General features: G+C 41.7%; 3 protein-coding genes across 5 annotated transcripts in view; 2 read left to right on the forward strand and 1 right to left on the reverse strand.

Annotated features, from left to right (window-relative positions):
- Positions 1-4,101: 4,101 nt before the first annotated feature.
- Positions 4,102-6,913, reverse strand: NLRC4 (NLR family CARD domain containing 4). Its single transcript, XM_053382821.1, is given in 4 exon segments — positions 4,102-4,294; positions 4,667-5,836; positions 5,839-6,041; positions 6,043-6,913. Coding segments are annotated over 3 exon segments (1,086 nt in total). The 5' UTR covers positions 6,366-6,913; the 3' UTR covers positions 4,102-4,294; positions 4,667-5,276.
- Positions 6,914-7,878: 965 nt separating this feature from the next.
- YIPF4 (Yip1 domain family member 4) lies at positions 7,879-18,277 on the forward strand. 2 transcript variants are annotated; one of them, XM_053382822.1, is made up of 6 exons: positions 7,884-8,174; positions 9,434-9,596; positions 10,709-10,880; positions 12,744-12,821; positions 13,641-13,754; positions 14,950-18,277. In XM_053382822.1, the coding sequence occupies exons 1-6, from the start codon at positions 8,069-8,071 to the stop codon at positions 15,085-15,087; spliced, it is 771 nt and encodes a 256-aa protein (XP_053238797.1). In that variant the 5' UTR covers positions 7,884-8,068; the 3' UTR covers positions 15,088-18,277. The 2 variants fall into 2 exon arrangements, with proteins under 2 accessions (XP_053238798.1, XP_053238797.1); XM_053382823.1 differs by lacking the exon at positions 12,744-12,821 and having other exon boundaries at positions 7,879-8,174.
- A 2,720-nt stretch (positions 18,278-20,997) lies between these two features.
- Positions 20,998-24,383, forward strand: part of BIRC6 (baculoviral IAP repeat containing 6) — a 139,469-nt gene continuing 136,083 nt past the window's right edge. For both annotated transcript variants that reach the window (XM_053382826.1, XM_053382827.1), the window contains exon 1: positions 20,998-21,413. In XM_053382826.1, the coding sequence (XP_053238801.1) occupies positions 21,167-21,413 (247 nt within the window). In that variant the 5' untranslated portion in view covers positions 20,998-21,166. The remainder of the gene's footprint in view (positions 21,414-24,383) is intronic.

Raw genomic sequence — 24,383 nt, forward strand, 5'->3', positions numbered from 1 at the left:
TGCCTGGTGTGCTCTGGTCCATGGGGTCACGAAGAGTCGGACACGACTAAACAACAAATGTTCAGATGTGGACAAGCCCCAATCTGCTCTTGAATTCTATTACGAGTTACAGTTCTATTCCAAAGACGTTATTGGGTTACTTGAATTTTTCTGGTTTCTTTCTGATTTTTCTCTGGATTATAGTCATGGAGAAATAGTGACACCCAGTGGCTAGGAACAGAAATCAGAATACAATTCTGGACTTGAAAAAATAATTTTCCAAAATGACTTTATAGGAGGGGGTGGGAACCACATGTATAATTACAACGAAAAAAGGTGGAGGGGGGGAAACAAATACAAAACACACTATAATTAAAACCAAATGACATAACTAAAATAGTAAACTTTTTTTTAAAGTGGCAAGGTATCTTGGTATGTCCAATAGCCTGTGGGTCAGAGGTTTTTCCCAGACACTTTGAAGCAGCCCTTGGTAATTCTTGCAATAATTCCAACTGGGTTGTTCCATGAAGAGGAAGACTGAGCTACTATATAACAGCTTGTTTGACTACAAAGACACACATCTACACAGAAAATAATACTTTAGGACCGATAATACTAAAATACATAAGAAGTAAATTTCTATACCACCCTTCAGCTAATAATCACAGAGCAGTTTACAAAATAAAAACAGAAAAACACATAATATAGTAACAAACAAAAACAAGAACCCTCCTTCAGTTTAAAAGGCCATAGATTGTTTAATTAGCCAAAGGCCGGGGAGAAATGTTTTCACCTGTTGCCTAAAGATATGTAATGAAGACACCAGACAAGCCTCCCTGTGGGGAGCATTGCACAAATGGGGAGCCATTGCAGAAAAAGACCATTGCTGTGTTGCCACCCTCCAGACCTCTTGTGGGGAGGCACTTAAAGAAGGGCCTTGGATAGTGAAGGCAGGGTCTGGGTCGATTCATATGGAGAGGGGCAGTCCTTGAAGCATTGCAGTCCTGAGCCATTTAAGACTATAGGTCAAAACCAGTACTTTTAATTGGGCCTGGAAGCTAATCAGCAGCCAGTGCAGTTGGGCCAAGATTGGTGTTACATGCTCAAACTGTCTTGCTTTGGTGAGCAACCTGGCTGCCAAATTCTGCACCAGATGAAATTTTTCAACCATCTTCAGAAGTGGCCCCACGTATAACGCGTTACAGTAATCTAACTTTGATATTTAAAGCAAGGGTTTCCTGGCCCCTAGTTCACACACTTAAGCTGCATTCCTAACTCCACTTACCTGGGAGTAGGCCTTGCTGAATTCAGTAGCACTTCTGAATAGACATTATTAGGATTGCACTGTTAACCACTAGCCTACACTAGAGGAAGAGTTCCCTTTACGCACTAAACATTTTTCTGCACACACACACTCAAAACAGGGTGTGCACATCCTTGTGTTGCTCGCCTAAGTATATTTGTCTCTCTTTACATTTTTGCATTTACAATCTACACTGGTTTGGACAGACAAAAACTGACAGTTCAGATCAGTTTGTATTATTTAAATGTATTTGCCATATTTTTTTTAGTTTTTAGAATTCCTAAATATTCTTTCTTGTCATGTCGTTATAGTCAGCCTCTTCCATGGGACAAATTGTGATGGATGGTCCATGAGTGGTCACAGGAACTAAACCTCCTTGGCCGGGGAGGGCAGGATACAAATAAATATTACTACTACTACTACTACTACTATTATTATTATTATTATTATTATTATTATTATTATTCAAAAACCAACACTGAGTTAAAGGGCATTGATATTATTTTATTTATTGTAAAATTTCTTCTAAGTGGCATACATGACTCTGCCCCTAACTATTTTAGCCCCACAACAACCCTGTGATGTGGGTTAGCCTGAGAGATAGTGACTGGTCCAGGGTCACCTAGTGATTATATTTGCGTGCTATAAAGTGTGAAGACAATTAATGTTCCGGCGGCGTGCCATTTGCTCGCCCAATAAATTAAGTGACGAAGGTGATCAACACATTCCAAGTCTCCACTGATTCAGGGCAACTGCTGCAATCATATGAGGCAGGTCAAGGCCAGGGTGACATGACTTTTCTGTGTGAGAATTTTAATTAGCAACAGCCTGGTAATACTCATAAGCTGCTGAAAGTTAACAATTGCTACTGTTTGGGATTTATACCAAAAGGCTGTTTCTTTAACAATCCTCTTTCTCCTAAAAAGGAGATTAGACATTTATCGGATACTCATCTACTACAAATATTACAATCCTTCTTCTAATCTTATTAACAAGCCTCTAAGGAGCATTAAGAACACTTTTATTACACTTGTGGGAAATAGTCCAACTAAAATGAACCCTAAAGCTGCTTATCTCTAGGCAAAGCCAGTACTTTATAACTAACTGATGGGACTCCAAATCTCAACAAAACTCAACTCGGAAAGCTATCTGAAGCTAATTTTGAAATGACTTGTTCCTGTAGAACTTCATTGAGTGCAACATCACAGATGCACAATTGCACAATTGCCTTAAAAGCATTACAGAAAGCTTTATCCATGAAGTTGTCTCCATCCAAAGCCAGCCCTACTATTAGGCAGAGAAGGAGGCACCTCAGGCAGCAAATTTTGGGTATCATGAAAGGGCAGCAAATGGTTATGTTATTTAATTTACTTTTCTGTTTTTACAGCCAGGGAGAGAAGGGGGCCTTGTGGGATCTTCTGCTTCAAATATTCAAATAACCAGGCTAGTTTTGTGCACAATGCACCTTGACATGGGGGGATAAGGCACCGTTTGCTAATCTGCCTCAAGCAGCAAAATGTTTGGGGCTAGCCTGGTTCCGCTTGCTCACATTTTAACATCCAATAATGAGCACTATAACTTTATTAAGCAATTTTTATATTCATACAAACAAAACATACATAAACAAACAATGGACAAAAAACAAAACAAGAAACAAGTACCATTTCATGTCCTAATTTCTTAAACCTTTCTTCTTCGACTTCCTCATGCCTCCCGTTTCTGTATTCCAAATTCTAATCAATTGTTCAGCAAATCTTCCCTTATTTTGCTATAAATTTAAGCTAATCATCCTTATTCTCCTTGTCTTAACCATTACTAATAGTAACCATTTACTTTAGTCCAACATCATTCTAACTGTCATTAATTTTGTAATATTTCTTTAAATAGTCCTTAAACTTTTTCCATTCTTCTTCCGCCGCTTCTTTTCCCTGGTTTCGGATTCTGCTCGTCATTTCTGCCAAGCCCATGTAGTCCATCACCTTCATCTGCCATTCTTCCAGTGTGGGTAAATCTTGCGTCTTCCAGTACTTCGCAATAATTATTCTAGCTGCTGTTGTGGCGTACATAAAGAAAGTTATATCTGTCTTTAACACCCCCTGGCCGACAATACCCAAGAGAAAGGCCTCTGGTTTCTTGGAGAAAGTATATTTAAATACCTTTTTCAGTTCATTATAGATCATTTCCCAGAATGCCTTAATCTTCGGGCACGTCCACCAGAGGTGAAAGAATGTACCTTCCTTTTCCTTACATTTCCAACATTTATTGTCAGGCAAATGGTAAATCTTTGCAAGCTTGACTGGGGTTATGTACCACCTATAGATCATTTTCATAATATTCTCTCTTAAGGCATTACATGCCGTAAATTTCATCCCGGTGGTCCACAACTTTTCCCAATCAGCAAACAAAATATTATGACCAATGTCCTGAGCCCATTTAATCATGGCTGATTTAACCGTTTCATCTTGTGTATTCCATTTCAGCAGAAGATTATACATTTTTGACAAATTCTTAGTACTGGATTCTAACAGTTCAGTCTCTAATTTTGATTTTTCCACCTGGAAGCCAATTTTACTGTCCAATTTAAACACTTCATTTATTTGATGATAGTGCAACCAATCTCTCACCTTCCCTTTTAATTTTTCAAAACTCTGCAATCTCAATCTGTCCCCTTCCTTTTCCAGAATTTCCCAATATCTTGGCCATTTCGACTCCATATTTAACTTTTTAACTGCCTTAGCTTCCATTGGCGACAACCACCTTGGAGTTTTTAATGAGCACTATAACTTACCCTACAGCTGGTTTTACAGCTGGCCCCAATATATTTTTCTACAACTTTGCACAAACATTTATTTTTATTATTTACTTTATTAAATTTGTACATCTCCCTTCATCCAAAGATCACACGACAGTCCACATTAATGTGGAACCTCAGATACTAAGAGTCTGACAGTCTCCAAAGTTTTTTGTTATCTTTAGGAGGCTATTTTCTACCCAGTCTGACTAATGACCTACCTGCATTATAAAAAGGTAAAGGTACCCCTGCCCGTACGGGCCAGTCTGGACAGACTCTGGGGTTGTGCGCCCATCTCACTTAAGAGGCCAGGGGCCAGCGCTGTCCGGAGACACTTCCGGGTCACGTGGCCAGCGTGACAAAGCTGCATCTGGCGAGCCAGCGCAGCACATGGAAACGCCGTTTACCTTCCCGCCAGTAAGCGGTCCCTATTTATCTACTTGCACCTGGGGGTGCTTTCGAACTGCTAGGTTGGCAGGCGCTGGGACCGAGCAACAGGAGCGCACCCCGCCGCAGGGATTCGAACCGCCAACCTTTCGATCGGCAAGCCCTAGGCGCTGAGGCTTTTACCCACAGCGCCACCCGCGTCCCACCTGCATTATAGAATCATAGAATTGTAGAGTTAGAAGGAACCCTGAGGATCATGTAGTCCAACCCCCTGCAATGCAGGGATATGCCGCCGTCCCATACAGGAACTGAACCTGTGACCTCAACATTATGAGCACCACGCTCTAACCAACTGAGCTATTTCCTCAGCTTATTGCTGACACTGATTGTCAGCAACTCTGCAGAGTTTCAAGCACTAGTCTTTGCCAGCTCTATCTGGATATGCCAAGAATTGACCCTGGCACCTTCTACATGCAGAACATAATGCCCTACCACTCAGTTATAATTTGGGATAGAACAGCAATTTGATTCAGTTTGCATTTAAATACGAATCTACCTAATTCTCATTATTTGAACATATAATGCAAGTATACAATATGATGTGCTGTACAGTAAAATAAGGATGAGGCTATTTAGTGTTTCGGTTATTGTTGCACTTTTTTTTTACAGGTCATACTGGAAATGTTTCTGTCCCTTGTTATAGTGTGCATTTCAAATGCCTTGTTATTCTACTAGTGGCACACTCCACAAATGAGTTTCCAAGAACCGCAACTAGCGCTTCTTCCACTTGATAATTCCCTTCCTTTTTCATGGATTCTATTTCTGATGACAGATCATGGGAAGATGGCAATCCAAAATGACTGTCTTGCTGATGAATGGCTGATAGGTGCCTGATATTTTTTCTGGTGGCTTCAGCTTATAATCTACAAGTATACAGAAAAAGAAAGAAAGAAAAAGAAGTAAACTGCGGTATGTAGTAATAATATCTGAGATGCTATTCATTCTTAGAAGGTAACTATGCCCTCTGGCCTCCTCATCCCAACTGGATGTTAATAACTTGGAAACTCTCCTAGTGTATTCCTGGAAAGACTTATGAAAAATTCAAGATACCGGCTTTAGTCTCTGAGCTGTGTATTTATTCATGAGGACTATAGCTAGCAGGACTTGTTCTTTCACATTGGAGAAATCCTCAGGCTGAAAATCAAATTTGTGGTCAAATACTCCCTCTAGTGCTAAATCTCCACAGGGGTTTATGCTTAGGCGAAAATGGTCTTCACAAATCCCTCTGCTCTTGTGCTTGTTTTCCCCTGCCAGCAAATCATGTATTGTAGAGAAGAGAATGGTTTGTTTTGTGGATTTAAAGTAGTTTTCCCCACTTGGATGGCACAAGCAATAACTACAAACAAAAGGGTCTTCATATGGTTCTTGACCTGATTTCTGAAAAAAAGAATCTGTTGTATCTATTTGACTCAGTCTTTGTAGTAACAATGACTGTTTTTGAATTTACAAATGTCTTTGATCAGTGATTCTATTTCTGTGCATCTCTGGGGTTTGAATTCATCATATCCATCTAACAGAAAACTCCTGTTTGCCCATCTCATATTGTTCTGTAAGAAGTTGCTCACACACTGTTTCATACAGTCCAGCCTGAGTACTGCTCAGACTGATAAAGAAAACAAGCTTGAATTTTCTCATTGAATGTTGGTTTCCATTAGCCCACAACCAGGCAATTCTTTTGAGGAGAGTTGTTTTTCCTTTGCCAGCTTCTCCCTCTATTATGCAGGTTGCCATATTTCGAAAAGTTGTTGAGTTTTTGTTTTTGTTTTGCAAAATCTCCAAAAAAAACCCTGAGGTTTTAAAAGAAAATTCACCAAAAAAATCAAGACTTCCGAGATGAGCTGCCATACACCAGACATTTTAACTGATTTTAGAAAATTCCACCTGGACACTACTTTTGACAGACAAATCCCAGCTATGTCCAGGAAATTCCAGATGTATGGCAGCCCTAATGAGCCATCTACTAGTTCATCTAAAAGGACATTTAAAGACAGCTGTCCTAGCCTCCAAAGCAAAGTATCTGTATAAGTAGTTGTAAAATAAAAAATGACGTCAATTTATTCACGCAGTAGGTGAAAATTTTAAAATAATGGATACTTATAAAAGTCAGCTAAATCCTGAACCAAGCAATCAAGGTGTTCTTGAGACATTTGTCAAGCAGCACCTGAAAACAAACAATTGCAGGAACATCTTAATACAATGGTGATATTTGCTATTTGATAGCTAAATTGGAACAATATAAACTAAACATGTTGCTGGACTCTCAGCTCCAATCAAGGGTGCCAACTTGAATAAAATACAATACAATCCTAAGCGTGCCTATTCAGAATTAAGTCCCACTGAATTAAATGTGCTTATTCTCAAGTCACTGTGTACAGGGTTTAGTCCAAAATAGACCTTTGCACAACTCATGCTGTTTGTGTAGTGGGGGGGGGGGAGAGCTTCCAGATTGTATCTGCACCCTAAATTGCAAATGTATGCACATTTTCCACGTCTATCCTTATCTAAGTGGCAGCATGCACTCCCCCCACGCCAATTAAACTGGATTTCCTCCGTTTATGGAAAATCCAATAGGAGAGGGGGGACCAATATAAATTTGCATGCTACTCCATTGTGGACACACTGATGTGCACTCTGTGTGTGTGTGTCCTCCTTTCCCCCCTTTTCACATATGTGATGTTTTTGCGGAGTACAACGCTTCAAAGGCTGAAGTATGTATTCAGCCCAGGTGTGAAAGAGAACCTAGGATACTCAAAGGTAGAAAACATAGCCAGCCGCTATACCTCACTGGCAGAATATCTGCTTTGTATGCAGAAGGAAGACCTCATAACAACAACAACAACAACAACAACAACAACAACAACAACAACAATAATAATTTATTTATACCCCGCCCATCTGGCTGGGCTTCCCCAGCCACTCTGGGCGGCTTCCAACAAAACCTCAGGCTCATTCCTAGGCATATCCAGGTAGGGCTAGGTAGGGCAATCCCCAGAAACCCTGGAGAGCGGCTGCCAGTCAGTGCGCCGTAGACCCCACTGAGCTAGCTGGGCTGATCTGACTTGGCGTCAGGCGATTTCCAATGGGCGTGGCCAATGACGCGCGAGTTGCAGGGGTGTAGGGGAGGGAGCCCGAGGAAGGCGGAGTTAGGCCTCCCGTGGCCGGATGCACTCCCATCCTCCCCTCCCTCTTCGCAATCGTCCACATCGAATCTATTTCCCCCTTCCTCATCGCGAGCTCCCATTCAGCCAATCACCGGTCACGATGGCCCCGCGCACCAATGAGATTTGCCACAGAGGTGGGCGAGGCGACGGCAACGAGGAAGCACTTTTCATCCCGGCCAATCGGAGAGGGCCTTACTGAGGCCCACTCGGAAGGGCGGCCTCACTGTTGTTTTGTCCCTCAGTCAGGAAGAGGCGGAGGAGGCTGCGGTGGCAGCAGCAGTAGCAGCTTTGGCTCGGCTCTGCATCTCCGGGTTGCTGCCGACGGGCTTCCCGGTGGTGTCGCTCGCTCGACGGGCCCCGCTTTCGAGGCTTTAAGCGGGCGGTGCGATGCAGCCTCCGGGCCCCCAACAGCCCCCACGGCCCCCGCCGCCGCCGCCCCTTTACGCGCCCAACAACGGGGACTTCACTTTCGTCTCTTCGGCCGACGCCGAGGGTAAGAATTGGGGGGGGGGGTCTTGCCCCTTCCTCCAGAGCCCCTTCCCGGAGCTGCGTCAGGGGCGGCAGCCGCTTACCCGGAGCTGCCAGGTTGAATAAGCGGGCGCCGTCGGGCTTCTTTCTGCTGTTTGGGTGTGGGAATGTGATCCAGTGTCAGTGCTCCGCCTTGTGGCCCCCGCCACAGGGTTTGCGTGGCAAAAGGCACCTGCGTGCAGATGGGGCGTGTTTGACCCGCTTAAAAAGAAGCAGATGGCGAGGAAGCTTTCTGGTGGTGGTGCATACAAGCTTTTGAATGGCAAATGAATGGAGGGCTAAATAAAATAGGTATGTGAGATTGACAGGCCACCCACATCTTCGAGGCTTCTTCCTTTTACCTGCTTTTGGTTGCCTCACCCTGCACACAGGATTGTCTGGAGGGGGCAAATCCTGCCATGAGTAGGAATTGTAAACGTGCTTTGGGGATGACCAGTTTTGTGCTGGGAAGAAATGGATTAGGTGTGCGTGGACAACTATATTGCAGTGCATTTCACACATCCTGTCTCTTCTGAGAAGGCCGACTTCTGTATTTTCAAGAACCACTGTGCTATTTAGACACTGGTCTGCCAAATTCTTTGGTGCCCAGATGATGCGTATCTGATTTAGCTGCCACATCAACCTTCTTTGTTGACTGGGATTATTGTGGCACAGTAGGCAGTACAGTGCTCACAGGGGTCCTTAAGACCAGCAGAAAAAACCAATATGCAGTGCGTCAGCCAATGTTCCACTTTGTTGGGCTGGGGGGAGCAGAGACAAAATGTTAGATCCTGGATAATTCAATGATCTCTTATAATAATCTTTTCTATAATTTTGTCATATTCCACTTTTTTGGAATATATGTATTGAAACTAATGCATAACCACCTACAGTGGTGCCCCGCAAGACGAATGCCTCGCAAAACGAAAAACGCGCAAGACGAAAGGGTTTTTCGGTTTTTACGTCTCTTCGCAAGACGATTTTCCCTATGGGCTTGCTTCGCAAGACAAAACGTCTTGCGAGTTCTTGCGAGTTTGTTTCCTTTTTCTTAAAGCCGCTAAGCCGTTAATAGCCGCTAAGCCGTTAATAGCCGCTAATAGCCGTGCTTCGCAAGACGAAAAAACCGCAAGACGAAGAGACTCGCGGAATGGATTAATTACGTCTTGCGAGGCACCACTGTATTCTGTAATAAGGAAACTGTATTTTTGGCAGCTTTCTCATAAATGTGTCATTTTCCCTGTCAAGATCTGAGTGGTTCAATAGCCTCTGCAGATGTGAAGCTCAACCTTGGTGGAGGAAATGGGGAATTTATCAAAGAATCTACTGCAACTACATTCCTGAGGCAGAGAGGATATGGCTGGCTTTTGGAAGTAGAAGATGATGACCCAGAAGATAATAAACCTCTTCTGTAAGTAACATTACTCTGAGAGTCTTAGTTTAATTTTGTATTTGAAGCGGTTACTTGCTTTAGGTCAGTATTGTTTGTGAATGGTGAACAAGGATGCAATAGGAAAATCATTAACTCTTCATTAACTACAGACCCTTGAATAAAGTGTAGACACAGAATATTTGTGTCTCATTCAAGAGATATTTTTTAGCATTATAAGTAAAGGTTAGAATTCAAGACAATTCATCGCTGTTCATAGTGGACACATTCTCCCATTACACTAAACTGTAGTTTACCGTGATGTGCATGAGCAGGAACAAGCAGCAATGAATTTTTGGCTTCTGCACTCCCTGTCCTCTTCTTCTTGGCTGGGAAAAGGACTTCAGAAGTTATTGCTTTTCCATAACTTTGATTTGCCTTGTTCTGTGAGGAAGAAACTGTGCCTAACTCTAATCTGCCTTAATTTCAAAGAAGCCAACTTCAAAATGTAGCTGAAGGTGGCTTGTTAAATCTAACAATAATTTTACACTTTTGCCTCTGTCTTAATGAAAACAACTCTGTTTTTGTTAGCACCATGGTTGTGGGCTGTTTGTTTGTTGCCTTGCCTCCTTAGGTTTCCTGCTGCAGTCTTCTTTCCTGAGGGCTAAGAACAGAGTAAGGAGTCAATAGGTTGTTATCCTGAGATTGGTAATGATAAAGGGCAGACTAGAAATGTATTAGAAAGTAATAACTATGGGGCAAATCTAGCAGTCAGGAACGTAGGATAAGCCTTGTTACTATTTGTCTTGCTGTTACAGAAAAGTGACATTGCTTCCATTTGTTCAGTGATAGCTGAGGTTGACATGGGCAGAGAGCAATTTCTTTTTACTTTGCATGTTGTGATTTATATGTTTTCATTTCAGAAGCTGACTAGAATGCAAATATATAAAAATATTCATTATATATATAATTAAATGCAAAACATAATACAGTTATAATACAACATCTTAATAAACCTAAACCTAAATATATATTCTCAATAGCTTACATGAACATGTATGAATATTCTATAAATCTTTGAGCTACTTTGTTTTCTGGTACTTAAATAATTTCAGAAGCATATTTTGAAAGCTGTATTTTTTATATAACTTTAGGGAGGAGCTAGACATTGATCTAAAGGACATATACTACAAAATCCGATGTGTCTTGATGCCGATGCCTTCTCTTGGATTTAACAGACAAGTAGTAAGAGATAATCCTGACTTCTGGGGCCCTCTAGCAGTTGTCCTGTTCTTCTCAATGATCTCATTATATGGACAATTCAAGGTGTGTAAAGGACTTTATCTTAAATAAGAATAAAGGTAGCTGAGATATCACATGGTCTTAGGCAAATGTCCATTGAAAAGCATTTTTCTTGTGTCATGATCTGAAAGAAATGCACAGTTCTTATAAACATAGAATTCTAGAATTGGTAGGGATCTTGAGTGTCACCTAGTTTAGCCCCCTGCAATGCAGGAATTCTGCCCACAGGCGTTCCTGGGTGGGCTTGAACGACCAACCTTCTGGTTAACAGCCAGACACACTGACCCATTGTGCCACAGTATATTTTGTACAACTTGACATATAACCAGAGGTAAATTGTTCTGGAAAAGAATGTTGGAATGCTATTCCTCCCTTGCTCTTCTTCCCCTAGTGGTTCTTTATCTAGCCATGCAGTCCTGTGCATGCAACCATAGGGACATCATTGAGGGCAAAAACTCCTGAATACTCAGAATTCTAGCCAACAGATAGTTAGGTGTGAATGCAATATTCCAGACTGAAGAATTAAGTGATCTTTTGAACACACTAAGTCAGAAAAGAAATGAGCAACCCTTAGTCACCACCCCCATTTTGGATGCAATTATTCCAGTGCACAAAGGTAGGGCTTCTTCTCTTTATTTGTAATTTAAAAGCTCTACCAGAAATTGCAGTACAGCTCTGATGACTATTGCCATCCTTCACACAGTGCTGCTGAGAATTACATCAGTGTATTTTCAGAGGCGCTCTAGGGAGGGAGGAAGGAAGGAAGGAACAGCAACCATAACGCCATGTTACTGTTGCTACATAGCTCTGGAGTACCAGCACCACCCAAGGAAAGCTTATAACATTTAACATTTTCTAATTTTGAAAAAGACATAAAAGGGAGGGCATGATAAAGGTGTATAAATTGTCTATAGGATTGGAAGAAGAACAGAGAGATAAATTTGTCTCTTTTGATAAGTAGAAACCAGGGCCACCCAATGAAGATGAATGTTGGAAGCTTCAGGAAATACCGTATTTTTCGCTCTATAGGACGCACCCGACCATAGGACGCACCTTGTTTTAGAGGGAGAGAACAAGAAAAAAAAACTCCCCTCTCTGCTCAGCGCTCTTCTCCAGGCTTCAGTGAAAGGAACCCGCAACCTCCGGAGCGCAGCAGGAGCTCCCGCTGCGCTCCGGAGGCTTCAGGTTCCTTTCTCTGAAGCCAGGAGAGTCTTGAAGGCAACCCGCAGCCTCCGGAGTGCGGAGGGTGCGCTTCTGAGGCTTCGCGTTGCTATCGCTGAAGCCAAGAAGCCTGCATTCACTCCATAAGACGCACACACATTTCCCCTTAATTTTTAGAGGGGGGAAAGTGTGTCTTATAGAGCGAAAAATACGGTACTTCTCCACACAATGCATAGTTAAACTATGGAATTCACAACCACAAGTTGCAGTGATACTTTAAAAGTGGACTAGACAAACTCACGGAGGAAAAGGCTATCCATGGCCATTAGTCATGATGGCTGTATCCAACCTCCAGTATCAGAGGTGGCATTCCTCCAAATACCAGCTGCTGAGGAACATGAGTGGGGAGAGTTCTGTTGTGGCCATGTATGACATATAGGCTTCCCTAGACATCTGGTTGGCCACTGTGAGAACAGGATGCTAGATGAGATGTGAGCTGGGTCTGATCCAGTGGGGTTCTTATGTTTAGCTGCAGCTTTTAAACCATAAGAAAAATCAGGAACCTCTGATGCCACAATGGTAAACTTTCTTCCTTCAATGGTTGCAAAAGAGGGGGATACCTGCTAATAACTTAAAGAAGTTACCTGAGCTGTGTTCTTTCAAAATTAGTTGTTCTTGATGAAAGAAGATAGAGTATTGACGTGACTCTTTTAAACATTTCTTAAGGTGGTATCATGGATTATAACTATTTGGATATTTGGATCCTTGACAATATTCCTGTTGGCCAGGGTTCTTGGAGGCGAGGTAAGAACCTTGTGATAGTGGACTTGGTCACTGAACGTCAAACATGAATTACCTCAAAATTGGTTCTAACCATTTGCGTTTTCAGTGTTACATCGCTTAATAATTTCTGATCTGAGACTGCTTTAAAAATAGTACTTGGTCGCTATTATTTCCATTTTAACATTAATATAGCAACCTAGAATGCAGAGTAGAGAAGGGATTTGATTCTTTCCACTGGGGATTTAGAACTGACTTTTGGCTGATAAGGCCAAGCATCCAGGGCGGCAAAAGGGATTGATTGAAGATTTATGAGGTGGAATAACAGTGCTGATAATGTGATAGGTCAGAAAGGGACTGGATTAAGGATGGAGAAAGTGTTGGGAATAAAAGCAACACCTGGAGGGCCAGAGGTTCCCCATCTCTAGACAAGCTGAAGAAGAGGCTTTGGGGGAGTTGCCATATAACAAAAAGTTGACCTCTTGAGCTCAGGTTGAGCAGTCATCTGAATCTCTTGTTGAAGCTGATATATTACTGGAAGGATTCACTGCACATATGCAGAACCTGTATCTGATACAGAAATTTGCATGCAGAAACTTTAGATTTCCTTAAAGTTCAGAACATGGGGTTTAAATGTCCTCTTCCATGGCTGTGATTTCTTGCACCTCTATGGTTGTCTAATTCCAACCTCTATCCTTCTTTTTGCAATTTCTCCCATTTATGCTGAGTTCAGAATTTGTCTTTCCTTGGTTCTGAAACCTTATCTACACCCTTTATAAAAAAAAAAAATAATGATATATTACTGGAATGAAATTGGTAACTTTGTTTATTTCAAATTTGCAGGTTGCATATGGCCAAGTTCTTGGCGTGATTGGATATTCTTTGCTTCCACTTATTGTAATAGCACCTGTACTTCTAGTGGTTGGATCATTTGATGTTGTTTCTACTCTAATAAAAGTAAGTTCACGATTTTGTTTGGCAGAATGGCAAAGCTGACTGAAAAATATGCCAGTTCATTTTTCTACAGTTTATAAGCAGTAAATATGACTACTCAGCTAGTCCATCTCAGTAAAGCATTGTTTGAAATCCTTTATGGCAGATGGGCAACAGATTAGAGTGCTTAGGTTTTATATATAAGCTGCTCATGAGTATTGGAGTTCAGGTTTTGTTCTGTTCATATTTTGTTACCTTATATTATTATATGCAAAACGGATTCTGAATTTTGTTGGTCTGTTACCCTATAGCATGCCCATTCAACTCCTAAGAGACCGCAGTCTACTCCCAGTATAAAAAACTGGCAGTGGTCTATCCATTGCCATTGAGGATTGACCAGAGATGTTGAGCTTTGGGGGGGGCATTCACCACAGTTGATAAGCTTTTTTTCAGGGGGAATGACATAAATTGCTCACCTCAAACTCCCCCGCTAACAAACGCACACACCGCTAATTCTTTGTATTCCCCATCGCCAAGATAAAACGCCAAAGACCACCCACTTGACGCTATGGAGGGATAGGGCGAGGGGCGGAGACATTCATTCTGCAGTTTTTTTAATCCCGCGATCAATAAGGATCCCTCAATCGACAAGGAACACCAGGGGATCTACCTGTCAGTTGCGGTCAACCGGTTAAACATGTCTGCAATTCAAAAACACTGTAATTTGTCTTGCATATTTTGCCATTTATGTGGCTTGTAACCTGCCTTCAGTACAGTAATGTGGAAGGATAATATTCAAAAATGTAAATATTAGAGGAGCTTAATTTACAATATTGCTTCCATCCACAGGATGGCACCATTCCAGTGAGCAATTATTTCATCTGATGTAGAAGATCACATGACAACTGCAACTTTCACATTAGCTGTGGAAGCTCACAGATTTTCTAATGCTGCTTTCTTAATTGAATGGGACAGCTGGCTGAAGCACCCATGTGAACTGATTTTTCATTTCAGTCACTAAAAGGCAACAAGAAAAACAACGACTTGGAATGCCTTTGTGAATAGTTTCTTGGCTCCACTGATTTTCAATAGGCCTTGATTTTTAAGTCCTGTGCTTGGTCACAACTGGTTCTGCTTGTTCTAGATATAAATATCGCTTCTGGGGGAGTTTGAGGGGGTTTCATGCTATGTTAACATTTCATTTTCTTGTTTTTCTCAGCTTTTTGGAGTATTTTGGGCTGCATACAGTGCTGCTTCGTTATTAGTTGGAGAAGAATTTAAGACCAAGAAGCCCCTCCTAATCTACCCCATCTTCTTATTGTACATCTATTTTTTGTCCTTATATACTGGAGTGTGACCTGCAGTGTTGGCTTTGGACAGGAACAATGTCTTAGCTTGCCATGAGGACTGATGAAATGTTGCCTGATTGAAAATACAAATGACTGTGTCATATCTGGCTGTCAAGGTTTTAGTGGTAATCCAACTATATCTGTGTATATTATTTAAGCAGTTTTAGTTACATTAGAGATTTATAACAGAGTTTTAGGTTGAAGACTTATTAGATTTTTATTGAACAAGGTAAGAACATTGTGTTTATAGCCTGAAATTTCAGAATAACAGTTTGTTACTTGTGCCAAATGCACAAGGACCATATGATTAGTACATTAAATTGAAGTGGAATTCTGATTACTGTTAATAGTTCATTTCTTACTTTCAACACAGCATATTCTGTAGATATATTTATGAATCGGTCCTGATTGTTCAGACTAGCCTGTAACCAAGACATGACCCTTAATGTGGTGCCTTGCACACTCTTGATTTGGCCATTACAAATTCTGACTCTTAAAAGTGTTTTATGTGCATCCGTATGTAGGTTTAGGTTATTTCCTTGTTGAAGGAGGGTTATAGATGCATAACAATTTGAGCATCCAAATGTTTGAATTAGTCACTGTTTTTTGATAAAATCGTATGTATGCCATAGAACATTTTTACAGTGTTGATTTGGAAATCTTTATGATAGTGGTGATAAATGGGGAGAAAGCTTTAAATAAATCTTATGGTTCTGAACCAAATCTTATAATGGAATAAACAATGCTTCTCCAAAACTGTACTTGTTTTTATAACACCTTGTTTTGCTGTTTTGACCTATTACTGTTCAGAGTGGGGTAATGTACTACTTTTTATGGTAAAATGGCACTCCTTAATATGAGATGATACCTGATGAAGAATGGCAGCAGTTAGACTTTGATTAGCAACAGAATTAAACTTGTGTTTTGATGACCAGGATAATTTTGACTTGGCTTAAGAATATTATGGAAATGGCTGTTTAATATTGGCCCAAGATTAACTTTTCCCCACCAAGAAAACTTGAAATTATAGTCTTAACTACAAGGACTTACTTAATATGATTTAGCATTTCCAAAGTACACCCTTGGTCCATGCCACCTATGGAGCTTTATGCCCATAAGCAGACTAATTATGTGTATCACCTGCTGGATTGGGCACCCCAGGCACTATTCAGATGCACATCTGAATAGGGATGCTTTTAGCACATGTATGCATTTGAATCAGATTCAGCTTTGGATGCACATCCCCACCCACATTCTTAGGTAAGCAGTCATGTGCTAGTAGGCAATGTCGGTTGTTACTCATACTTGGAGAAGCCCAATTGAAATCAATGGATATTGAAGCCATTGGTTTCAATAGGTCTGCTCTGAGTTACTTGGTTGGACATTGCCCAGTATCTTCTCCCCCTTTTTAAAAGAAATGAGCTGGATCAGAGCCCTTGACAATTGGGATTAAAAAATGAACCTTCCAAAACTGCTAGTATATTACCAAATTGTTTTCTAGGTTAGAAAAATAACAAAAAAGGAGACTAATTTAGCAGCCGATCAGCCTAAAAGTTCTTTAAACTGGGTTCAGTTTCAGTAACTCTTAAAGTATTTTTTTCTGTTTAAATCGTATTTAAACAAATTAAACAACTGAGCAGTGCTTTTTATGATCGCAAGTTTCTAGTCTGAATCTTGCACTAAACCATGGCTTATTGAACCATGACAGTGTGTTATGTGTGAATTGTGTCTAGCAGCTTAACAATGGCTTTTAATGGCTTTTTGTTGGCTTACAAACCTTGCTTTCTTTTAAACATAGATTGGCATAGTTAACTTTGGTTTGTTTGCCCACTTCACCCCAGATGCTCACCAAACTGCAAAGGCACAAGGCCAAGAACAGCTGGAAAATAAATCACTTGGAGAAACAATCCATAGTTTGATCATCTTTAGGAAAAATTGTGGTTAACCTCTTTGTTAGGCAAACCATGTGAAGCAAGCCACTATGTATGAATCATTTTGCCTGTAGGCCGTGTTCATTATTCAACTAGGCCCAAATTATTACTGAAAAAATAACTCCTGGGTTAATTCCTAGTTTGTATGTACTGTGTTAATTATGTCTATAATGAGTACTTTATTGAGATGTTGCCAAATGTTTAGCCCTTAATCTGAAATATTACCTAATTTCAGTAGATCGTAACTTTAGTAGAGTCACTTCCTGTATTAGAATTTTCTATGTTCCAATTTTCTCAGGTTGCTTTTGCAACTCACCCCATCAGCAGAACCAAGAACATGGGAAGGCTTTTATGAAAGCTTCATAGGTGCATTCCATGAAGATATTTATGTAAGAATCTAAGAATAACTTGACGTACCTAAATAGAATGACCCATGTATAAGTGATACATCTAATTATAATTTTTCTGAAAGTATATGCTAATAGTTCCAATTAGCATATGCTCACCTCAGTAATCCTGTGGTCTTTTTAGAACCATGTATGATTAAATGGCCTAGCGACAATCAATTGGCATTTTTTATGAGAACCGTATATACAAATGGAAGTACAAAAAATATTGCTGCTGTTTAAAATGTAAATACTAGCATTGCAACTTTTAATAACCATTTTAATTACTAATATTGGAGCCCAAGGACAAGGACTAAAGTTCATTTTTCTAGTTTACAGTACATGGAATATACAGTACAGGGAATATGCAGTACAGAACAACAGTATGACACTCTTGACTAACGGGGAAAGATAAAATGCAATAGCCCAGTCTTTTTGAACTCACGTAAGAACAGTAACATAGACTTGGTATAATATCTAGCTCCTTAAAGCTGTTGCTGCTGTGTTCTTAAACTTGTACCCTAGAAGACGTAGTGTGATATCCAACTAAGTTAGTAATATCCATCAATTTCAATGGGTCTGTTCTAGGTATGGCTAACATTGAATACTGCGCTCAGTTTGGATTAAAGTGTATATTTGTAGTGTGTATTTGGATTTAACATCAGTTTGTATACACATGAGCAGAATTGCTTAATGTTTCAAAAGATATTTCACCTCTGCATATGCTATGCAAAGAAATGGTTGGGTTATTTAATGGTTCTAACAGTTTATAACAAATGAACCTTTTTCGTTACATTTGATTACTATTTTTAGGCTAGGCATATATGTAAATACAGTAAATGTATTTTATAAAATTTGGAATTAAACTTGTTTGCACAATATGTATGAAGCTTATTTGTACTCATTAAACCTCCCAACAACAGCATTTCCCCCCTGCTCCAGTCTTCCCAATTCAGTCCTCCAAGATCTCCATACCTATCCTGTTTAAACTTGTGCATTTCTAAAAAGAAAATTATTTTTATAAGACTCTGGATAACACAAGCTTTTGTTATACCTGAAAACATGTAACATTTCTGTTTGACATCACCTCGGAACAGTTCTGCCATGAACTTCTTTTCACTGCTGATGGATATGGGTATTTATCTGTGACTGGAGTTTGATAAAACCTGCTTTGCTTTCATATTAAATATTTTGTCCTTGGGGAAAAAACAATTCCAGTTTACAAACACAATTCCCCTCATACTTCTATATACATGACTGTTTTAAGGTGAAGATGCCAAAACTTTATTTTTGAATTCAGGAAGCTAATATTTTCATGTGCTATTTTGTCTTTCCTATATTCCAGAAAAATCTGATGATTGCTTTTTGGTCTTTTAAAGCATACATTGCTAAAGTTCATAATAATTGGTAGTATCAGCTAAATACAAATTCACAAACAACTGAAACAAGTCCACTTTTAATTGTACATATCCTGGCATTTTGCTACAGTCTATATTGCAGTCGGGCCCTTAGCAATTGATAGCAGTGTTTTAAGTGTGCCCAGCAGCATTCTCTCGCCTCTCATTGAGAGGTAGGACCCTTCTTACCCTCGTTTTCTGTTTGTCAAATTTTCCTTATTTTGTATGGATACATATTGAAAATTTGACCTAGTGCCTCCTGCTGGCAACATGGGGAGTGGAATTTTTTGCCTATTAAATGTGCCCATTACACTTACGCAAGGAAGCAGCTGCTTCTGTTTCCCTGCTGTTGAACAAGAGAAACCCTTTTGCCTTAATACAAAATTAGACATAGTCCATTTTGTGTTGATACACTCATCAAAAATAAGCTACAGCTGTGTACCAGGATTCTGTAAAAAATTCTCACATACTGAGAATGCATATTAGAAAGGTCAAGTGAATATCACTATATAGGGGACTTCAGAAGCTCAAAACAAGCATTGGGAATACTTCATTTTGTTACATTATAAAAGGTTGCTCTGACTTGGGTGGTAAGAAAGGAAAGGGAACAACAATTGTACTGTATTGTTCATGTTTTATTAGTAATAAATATATCTAGAAATAGTGGGACGTGGTTGGAAAGGAGTTCCTGAGAGGCAAGACTGGTTGTAACATAAAACTGAAAACTAGGTTGGAGATAAGACTGATTTAATAACTTGTAAACTTCACTATCACAATCAGTGTTTCAGATGAATGAAATAATTAAATTTGTTAACATATTCACCATTGTGTTTGTGTTAAGTGTGCATATTTGTTTTCCTTCCTAGAACTTATTTTCTAGGCTTATCCTAATTTTCTGTTCAGCCTTGTAAGAACTAGTGTGTTTTTCCCCACAACTGAATAAGCACAGCAACACAACGTTTACATGGGATTAGGAGAAACAGAGAGTCTGTATCAGGTTGTTTGAAAATGAAGTACTATATAATTTTGTATTCTGCAATTTGTGCAAAATTCAGGATTGCTATTTTATGTACACAGGCAATCAAAATGCAGCAAAGCAGATAAATTTCCATTACTGAAGAGAAGAAAAACCAGTGTTTGGAAACAAGATATTAGGCACAGTTCAGCCCTGACAGCATGCCATAATGAGTTTAGAAAACAGCTGCAGGCTCAGTCATATGTCACTGTTTATAAATCAAGGGCAAAATTATAGGCCACGTACAAAATTTTGATTTTGAATAGCTAGGCAAACCTCACAGGAAAAACTAGAACTTCATGATAACCCAGAAACCAAAAGCCTAAATAAAAATGTGTAGAACATGCTCTAAGCTCAAAAGTAACAGACTAGGACTTGCTGTGAATGTTCATAAAGCCTCATTTCAGTATTATTCCAACTGCATTGGAACAGGAAAGAATGAAGCGATGTGGAGGTATCTGGAGACAGGTGCGGAAAAGATACCAAAGTCAGTAAGCCAATATTAAACGAGGTGCGGTTTTCTGTTAACTCCCATCCCACCTGGGTTAGGTATTGTGTTCCCGCCACACACAATCCCGTGCCACTTATGAAAATAAAGGAAACCCACGCGGCGAGTGTTTCTGCCCTGGCTTTTTTTGGGACGATCCTCTCTGATGCTCGGGCTGCGCTTACAAGTAAGCCAATACAGTATTTTATTCCCGGAGGCCACACAAAACGGGGGGGGGGCGGTTCGTGAAAAGACAGCGCTCAAAACGCAGCTGCCAAGCCCAGCACGCAGAAATGTGTACAAGTAAAAAAATAAATAAATCCTGATGCAGAAAACCGGATATTTCTTCTACGACAATCTTCCTTTTAATAGAGACCCGCCCTGCTTTTCTTTTCTTCCTTTTTTCCCTACGGCAAAAAACAAGCGCACCATTTCCTAGCACCGCGCAACCAACAAGCACCTCAGCTACTGTTTATACTGCTGGACGCGCGGAGCCTGTCGGGAAAGAATGCGTAACAAGACGAAATTGGGCGGAGTCAACTGAGCCAGTGACGTCGCTCGAGAAGCGTCTCTTTGGCCACTCAGGTGGTGGGTGGGGGTTTTCTTTTTCCTTTCCCCCCCTTAATTAACCCCTTCGCTCCAATTCCGGTTGGCGAAGCCTGTTCTCTTTTGTCGGCATTCCGCATCCGGCGTGGCAACGTCACTTCCTGCCGGCGCCGACGTTCGGCTCGCTCCCTTTCTCTCTCTCTGTCTCTCTTCCCCCCTCTCCCTTTTCCCTCCCCCCCTTCTCCGGACCCGGATGCTGACTGGTGGCGGCGGCTCCTTTCGGGACTGTCACTGAGCGGCTCCGCCGGGCCTCTTGTCCTGCGCGATGGCGGCGGAGGAGGCCGGGGGAGCGTCTTGTTCCTCGGCGCCGGGGCCGGTGTCGACGGGCCCCGGGCCGGGCCTCTGCGAGTGGCTCCTACTGCGGGACGGCTGCCTGCGTTGCGACGCCGACGGGCTCTGCAGCCTCTGTTACCACCCTGCGCTTAACGCCATCCTGGCCGTGACCGCCCACGGCGCCATCAAAGTCATCGACGGCACCTCAGGGGCGACGCTGCAGGCGTCGGCGCTCAGCGGTGAGGGGGCGAGGAGGCCGGGTCAGGCCTCGAAACCGGGCCCGGCGGCCGGGGGGGGGGAGGGGGGAGGGAGGGTGAAGGAGAGGGAAGCCGGGGGGGGGCGGCGGGAGGAGACGCCGCTGAGGCTCCGAAGACCTCCCCCCCCTCCTCCCGGCTGGGTTGCTAATGTGGCGGTTGGGCTCTCGGGCCTGGAAGTCCCTTTCCTCAGCTGACATAGTGCGAAGGTGAGCCGGCGTCTTTGTGCCCACCCTTCCGTTCTCCTTCCCTACTTTCGAGGAAGTCAGGAGAGGGACGAGGAGCCGGCCGGGGTTGTTAAAGCGAGTGGGTGGGAAGGGAGGGAGGTAGGTGGCTTTGGGAGTCCGAAGTTGCCTGTCGTCATCCGGGCCTTCCCAAAGGGTTTCCTTTCTCTTTTAAGCGCTTTCTCTTTTCCTCCCCCTATAAATCTCTCGCTTTAAAATCTCGGTTATTCCCGCTCTTGCTTCCCAGACAAGTCTCTAAAGACAGAGCCTGTACCTACGGGGTTGGGGCTTTTCTCTTTACAAAAAGGTGGAAGCTTAAAGCTCTTTTCTGTAGGAAATAGAAGATCATTGCTTGTGACACACATGCATGTGTTTGGCTGCCTTTGTATGTGTTAGCCAGCCAGGATTGGCTGTGGTTTCTCTGTGTTGTGTTTCTGTGCATGGCAAAATGGATGTGGTAATCTGTGTTCGGATTGTTCTCAGTTAAGGATACCAAAAGCACTTCCATTTAGGATCTCGTATAGGAATTAAATCAGGTTTATTTCTTGGATACATTGACTTAGAAATACCAAGTTATAAAATAAAGATAGTAGTATGGAAAAACTACTCTCCTGCTTCTGATATATTATGGCTTATGGTGTTATAGCTAAATCAATCTTTTGATGTTTTGAACATTCTTTGTTGATGAAAACAGTTGTACAGAGACATGTTATTGGTATTTTAAAGATATTCGTCTTAAGCCTTTTGACAGTTTTATATAATCTAAATAATGTAAATATATAGAAAATAAAATAGCATGTGTTACTGAAGAAGGGATGAAAATGTAAGATTTGTATATTATTTGTGCACCACACTTTGTGTTTTGTGTATTATTATTATTATTGATAGAATTTATATTCCGCCCTATACACGGGGGTCTCAGGACGGTTCACATAAGGTTTGGGTTGTTCAATTTCATGCAAAATAGGAGAAAACCAAAGATATCCAGGATAGTACTGAAAATTATCAGAAACAAGAGTGCGTACATAGAAGAATATTTTAGAGTACAAGAAGGTTAAATGATACTGTCTATAAAAAGCCACTATGGTCTTGTAGCTAATGTTGAACTGCTCAAATCCTTGCTCAGCTTTGCAATCCTAGACCACCATAGCCAGCGCACTGATTTTCTTTTTCCTCTACTGATATTCACATAGAAGTTTCCCTAACCAAGCGTAGATTGCCCACTGTGCACACTGGATATTTGTCTGTACTTTATGCTTCATCCAGAGTTTCTGATCTGTGAACAGAAGGACTTCCGTTAGGAAAAGAGTTTCCGATCTAGTGAGGGCTTCCGCTGGAGGAAGATGGATGGAGAGATAACTTGAGCTGCTTTCCCCTTTCCTACTACAGCCCTAAGTACCTTCCCATGCTGTTTTGTTTAGTCCCTCAACTCTCTGGAACAGATATTTGAGTGTTAGGAGGCAATGGTGGGTTGGGGTGAGAAATTCCAACCTGGGTATTTGTGGTTGTCCTGTCAGGCTGGCCCCTGGGTCAGTGGCTGCTGTTGCTGAATGCCAGGTCCATTCTAGTAAGCCCTCCCTCATTTTTTATCTGATTATGGCTGTGGAGGCCAATATGGTCTGTATCACTGAGACCTGAGTTGGTGAGCAGGGTAGAGTTGTTCTCACACACCTGTCCTCAACTTGGTACTTGGGGCAGCATCAGGGCAGACTTGTGGGTCAGGGAGGGGGAGTTACTGTAGTCTGTAAGAAAACTGGTCAAATGCAATTGCACTGGTAAGGGCTCATCATTGAGCCTACCTAGTGCATCGAAGGCAGCAAAGAAGGGATACTTTGCAGCCTCCATTGCATCCTCATTGTGTCATCTGGCAGAGCTTTTCCGGGTAGTGCAGGGCCTCTACAGTTTGGCCTGAAGGAGGTGGCAGAACCAATGGTAGCTTGCGGTGACTTATTTGCAAGGCATTTTGAGGATAAAATCACTTGCATCCACTGGGATCTTGACATCACTGTTACAGCAGATGACCCCAAGGGCTGTTCACATCACTATCTAGTTCTGTTGTGTGGGGTGAGTTTCAGTTAGTAAGGCTCAAGGATGTGGACAAGGTGCTTGGATTGGTAAGGGTGACCATTTTCCCTCTTCTCCCTTTCCCCTCTTGGCTGATGAAAACTAGCTGGGGTGGGGGGGCAGGACAGCTGCCTAGGCCAGGGAGGTTATTAATGCCTCTCTGTGAGATGGGGTGGTCCCTGCTTGCTTGAAAGAGGCAATGGTAAAACCACTCCTCGTGAAACCCTCCCTGGATTAGGCAAACCTAAGTGACTACCAGCCAGTTGCCAGTCTCTTCTTCTTGGGCAAGGTTCTTGCACAGACGGTCATGGATGTAATGCAGGTGCTCTTGGAGGAAATGGAGTTTCTTGATCTATTTCAATCAGGGTTTAAGCCTGGTTTTGGCACAGAAACTGCTTGGGTCACCCTGTATAAGTACCTCTGTTGGGTGAGAGACAGGGGAAATGTATCACTGTTAATTCCTCTCAACCACTCAGTGGCTTTCAATGCCATGACCATGGTATTCTTCTGTTGCAGCTGTCCAAGTTATGGGTGGGGACAATGCTTTGTAGTGATTCCGGTCCTACTTAGATGGCCATTTCCAGATGGTAATGCTTAGGGCAGGCATCTTCAAACTATGGTCCGCGGGCTGGATCTGGCCCACCAGGCTCGTTAATCCGGCCTGTGG

This window comes from Podarcis raffonei, chromosome 3 (genome assembly GCF_027172205.1).
Source record: "Podarcis raffonei isolate rPodRaf1 chromosome 3, rPodRaf1.pri, whole genome shotgun sequence".
NCBI classification, from domain to species: Eukaryota; Metazoa; Chordata; class Lepidosauria; order Squamata; family Lacertidae; genus Podarcis; species Podarcis raffonei.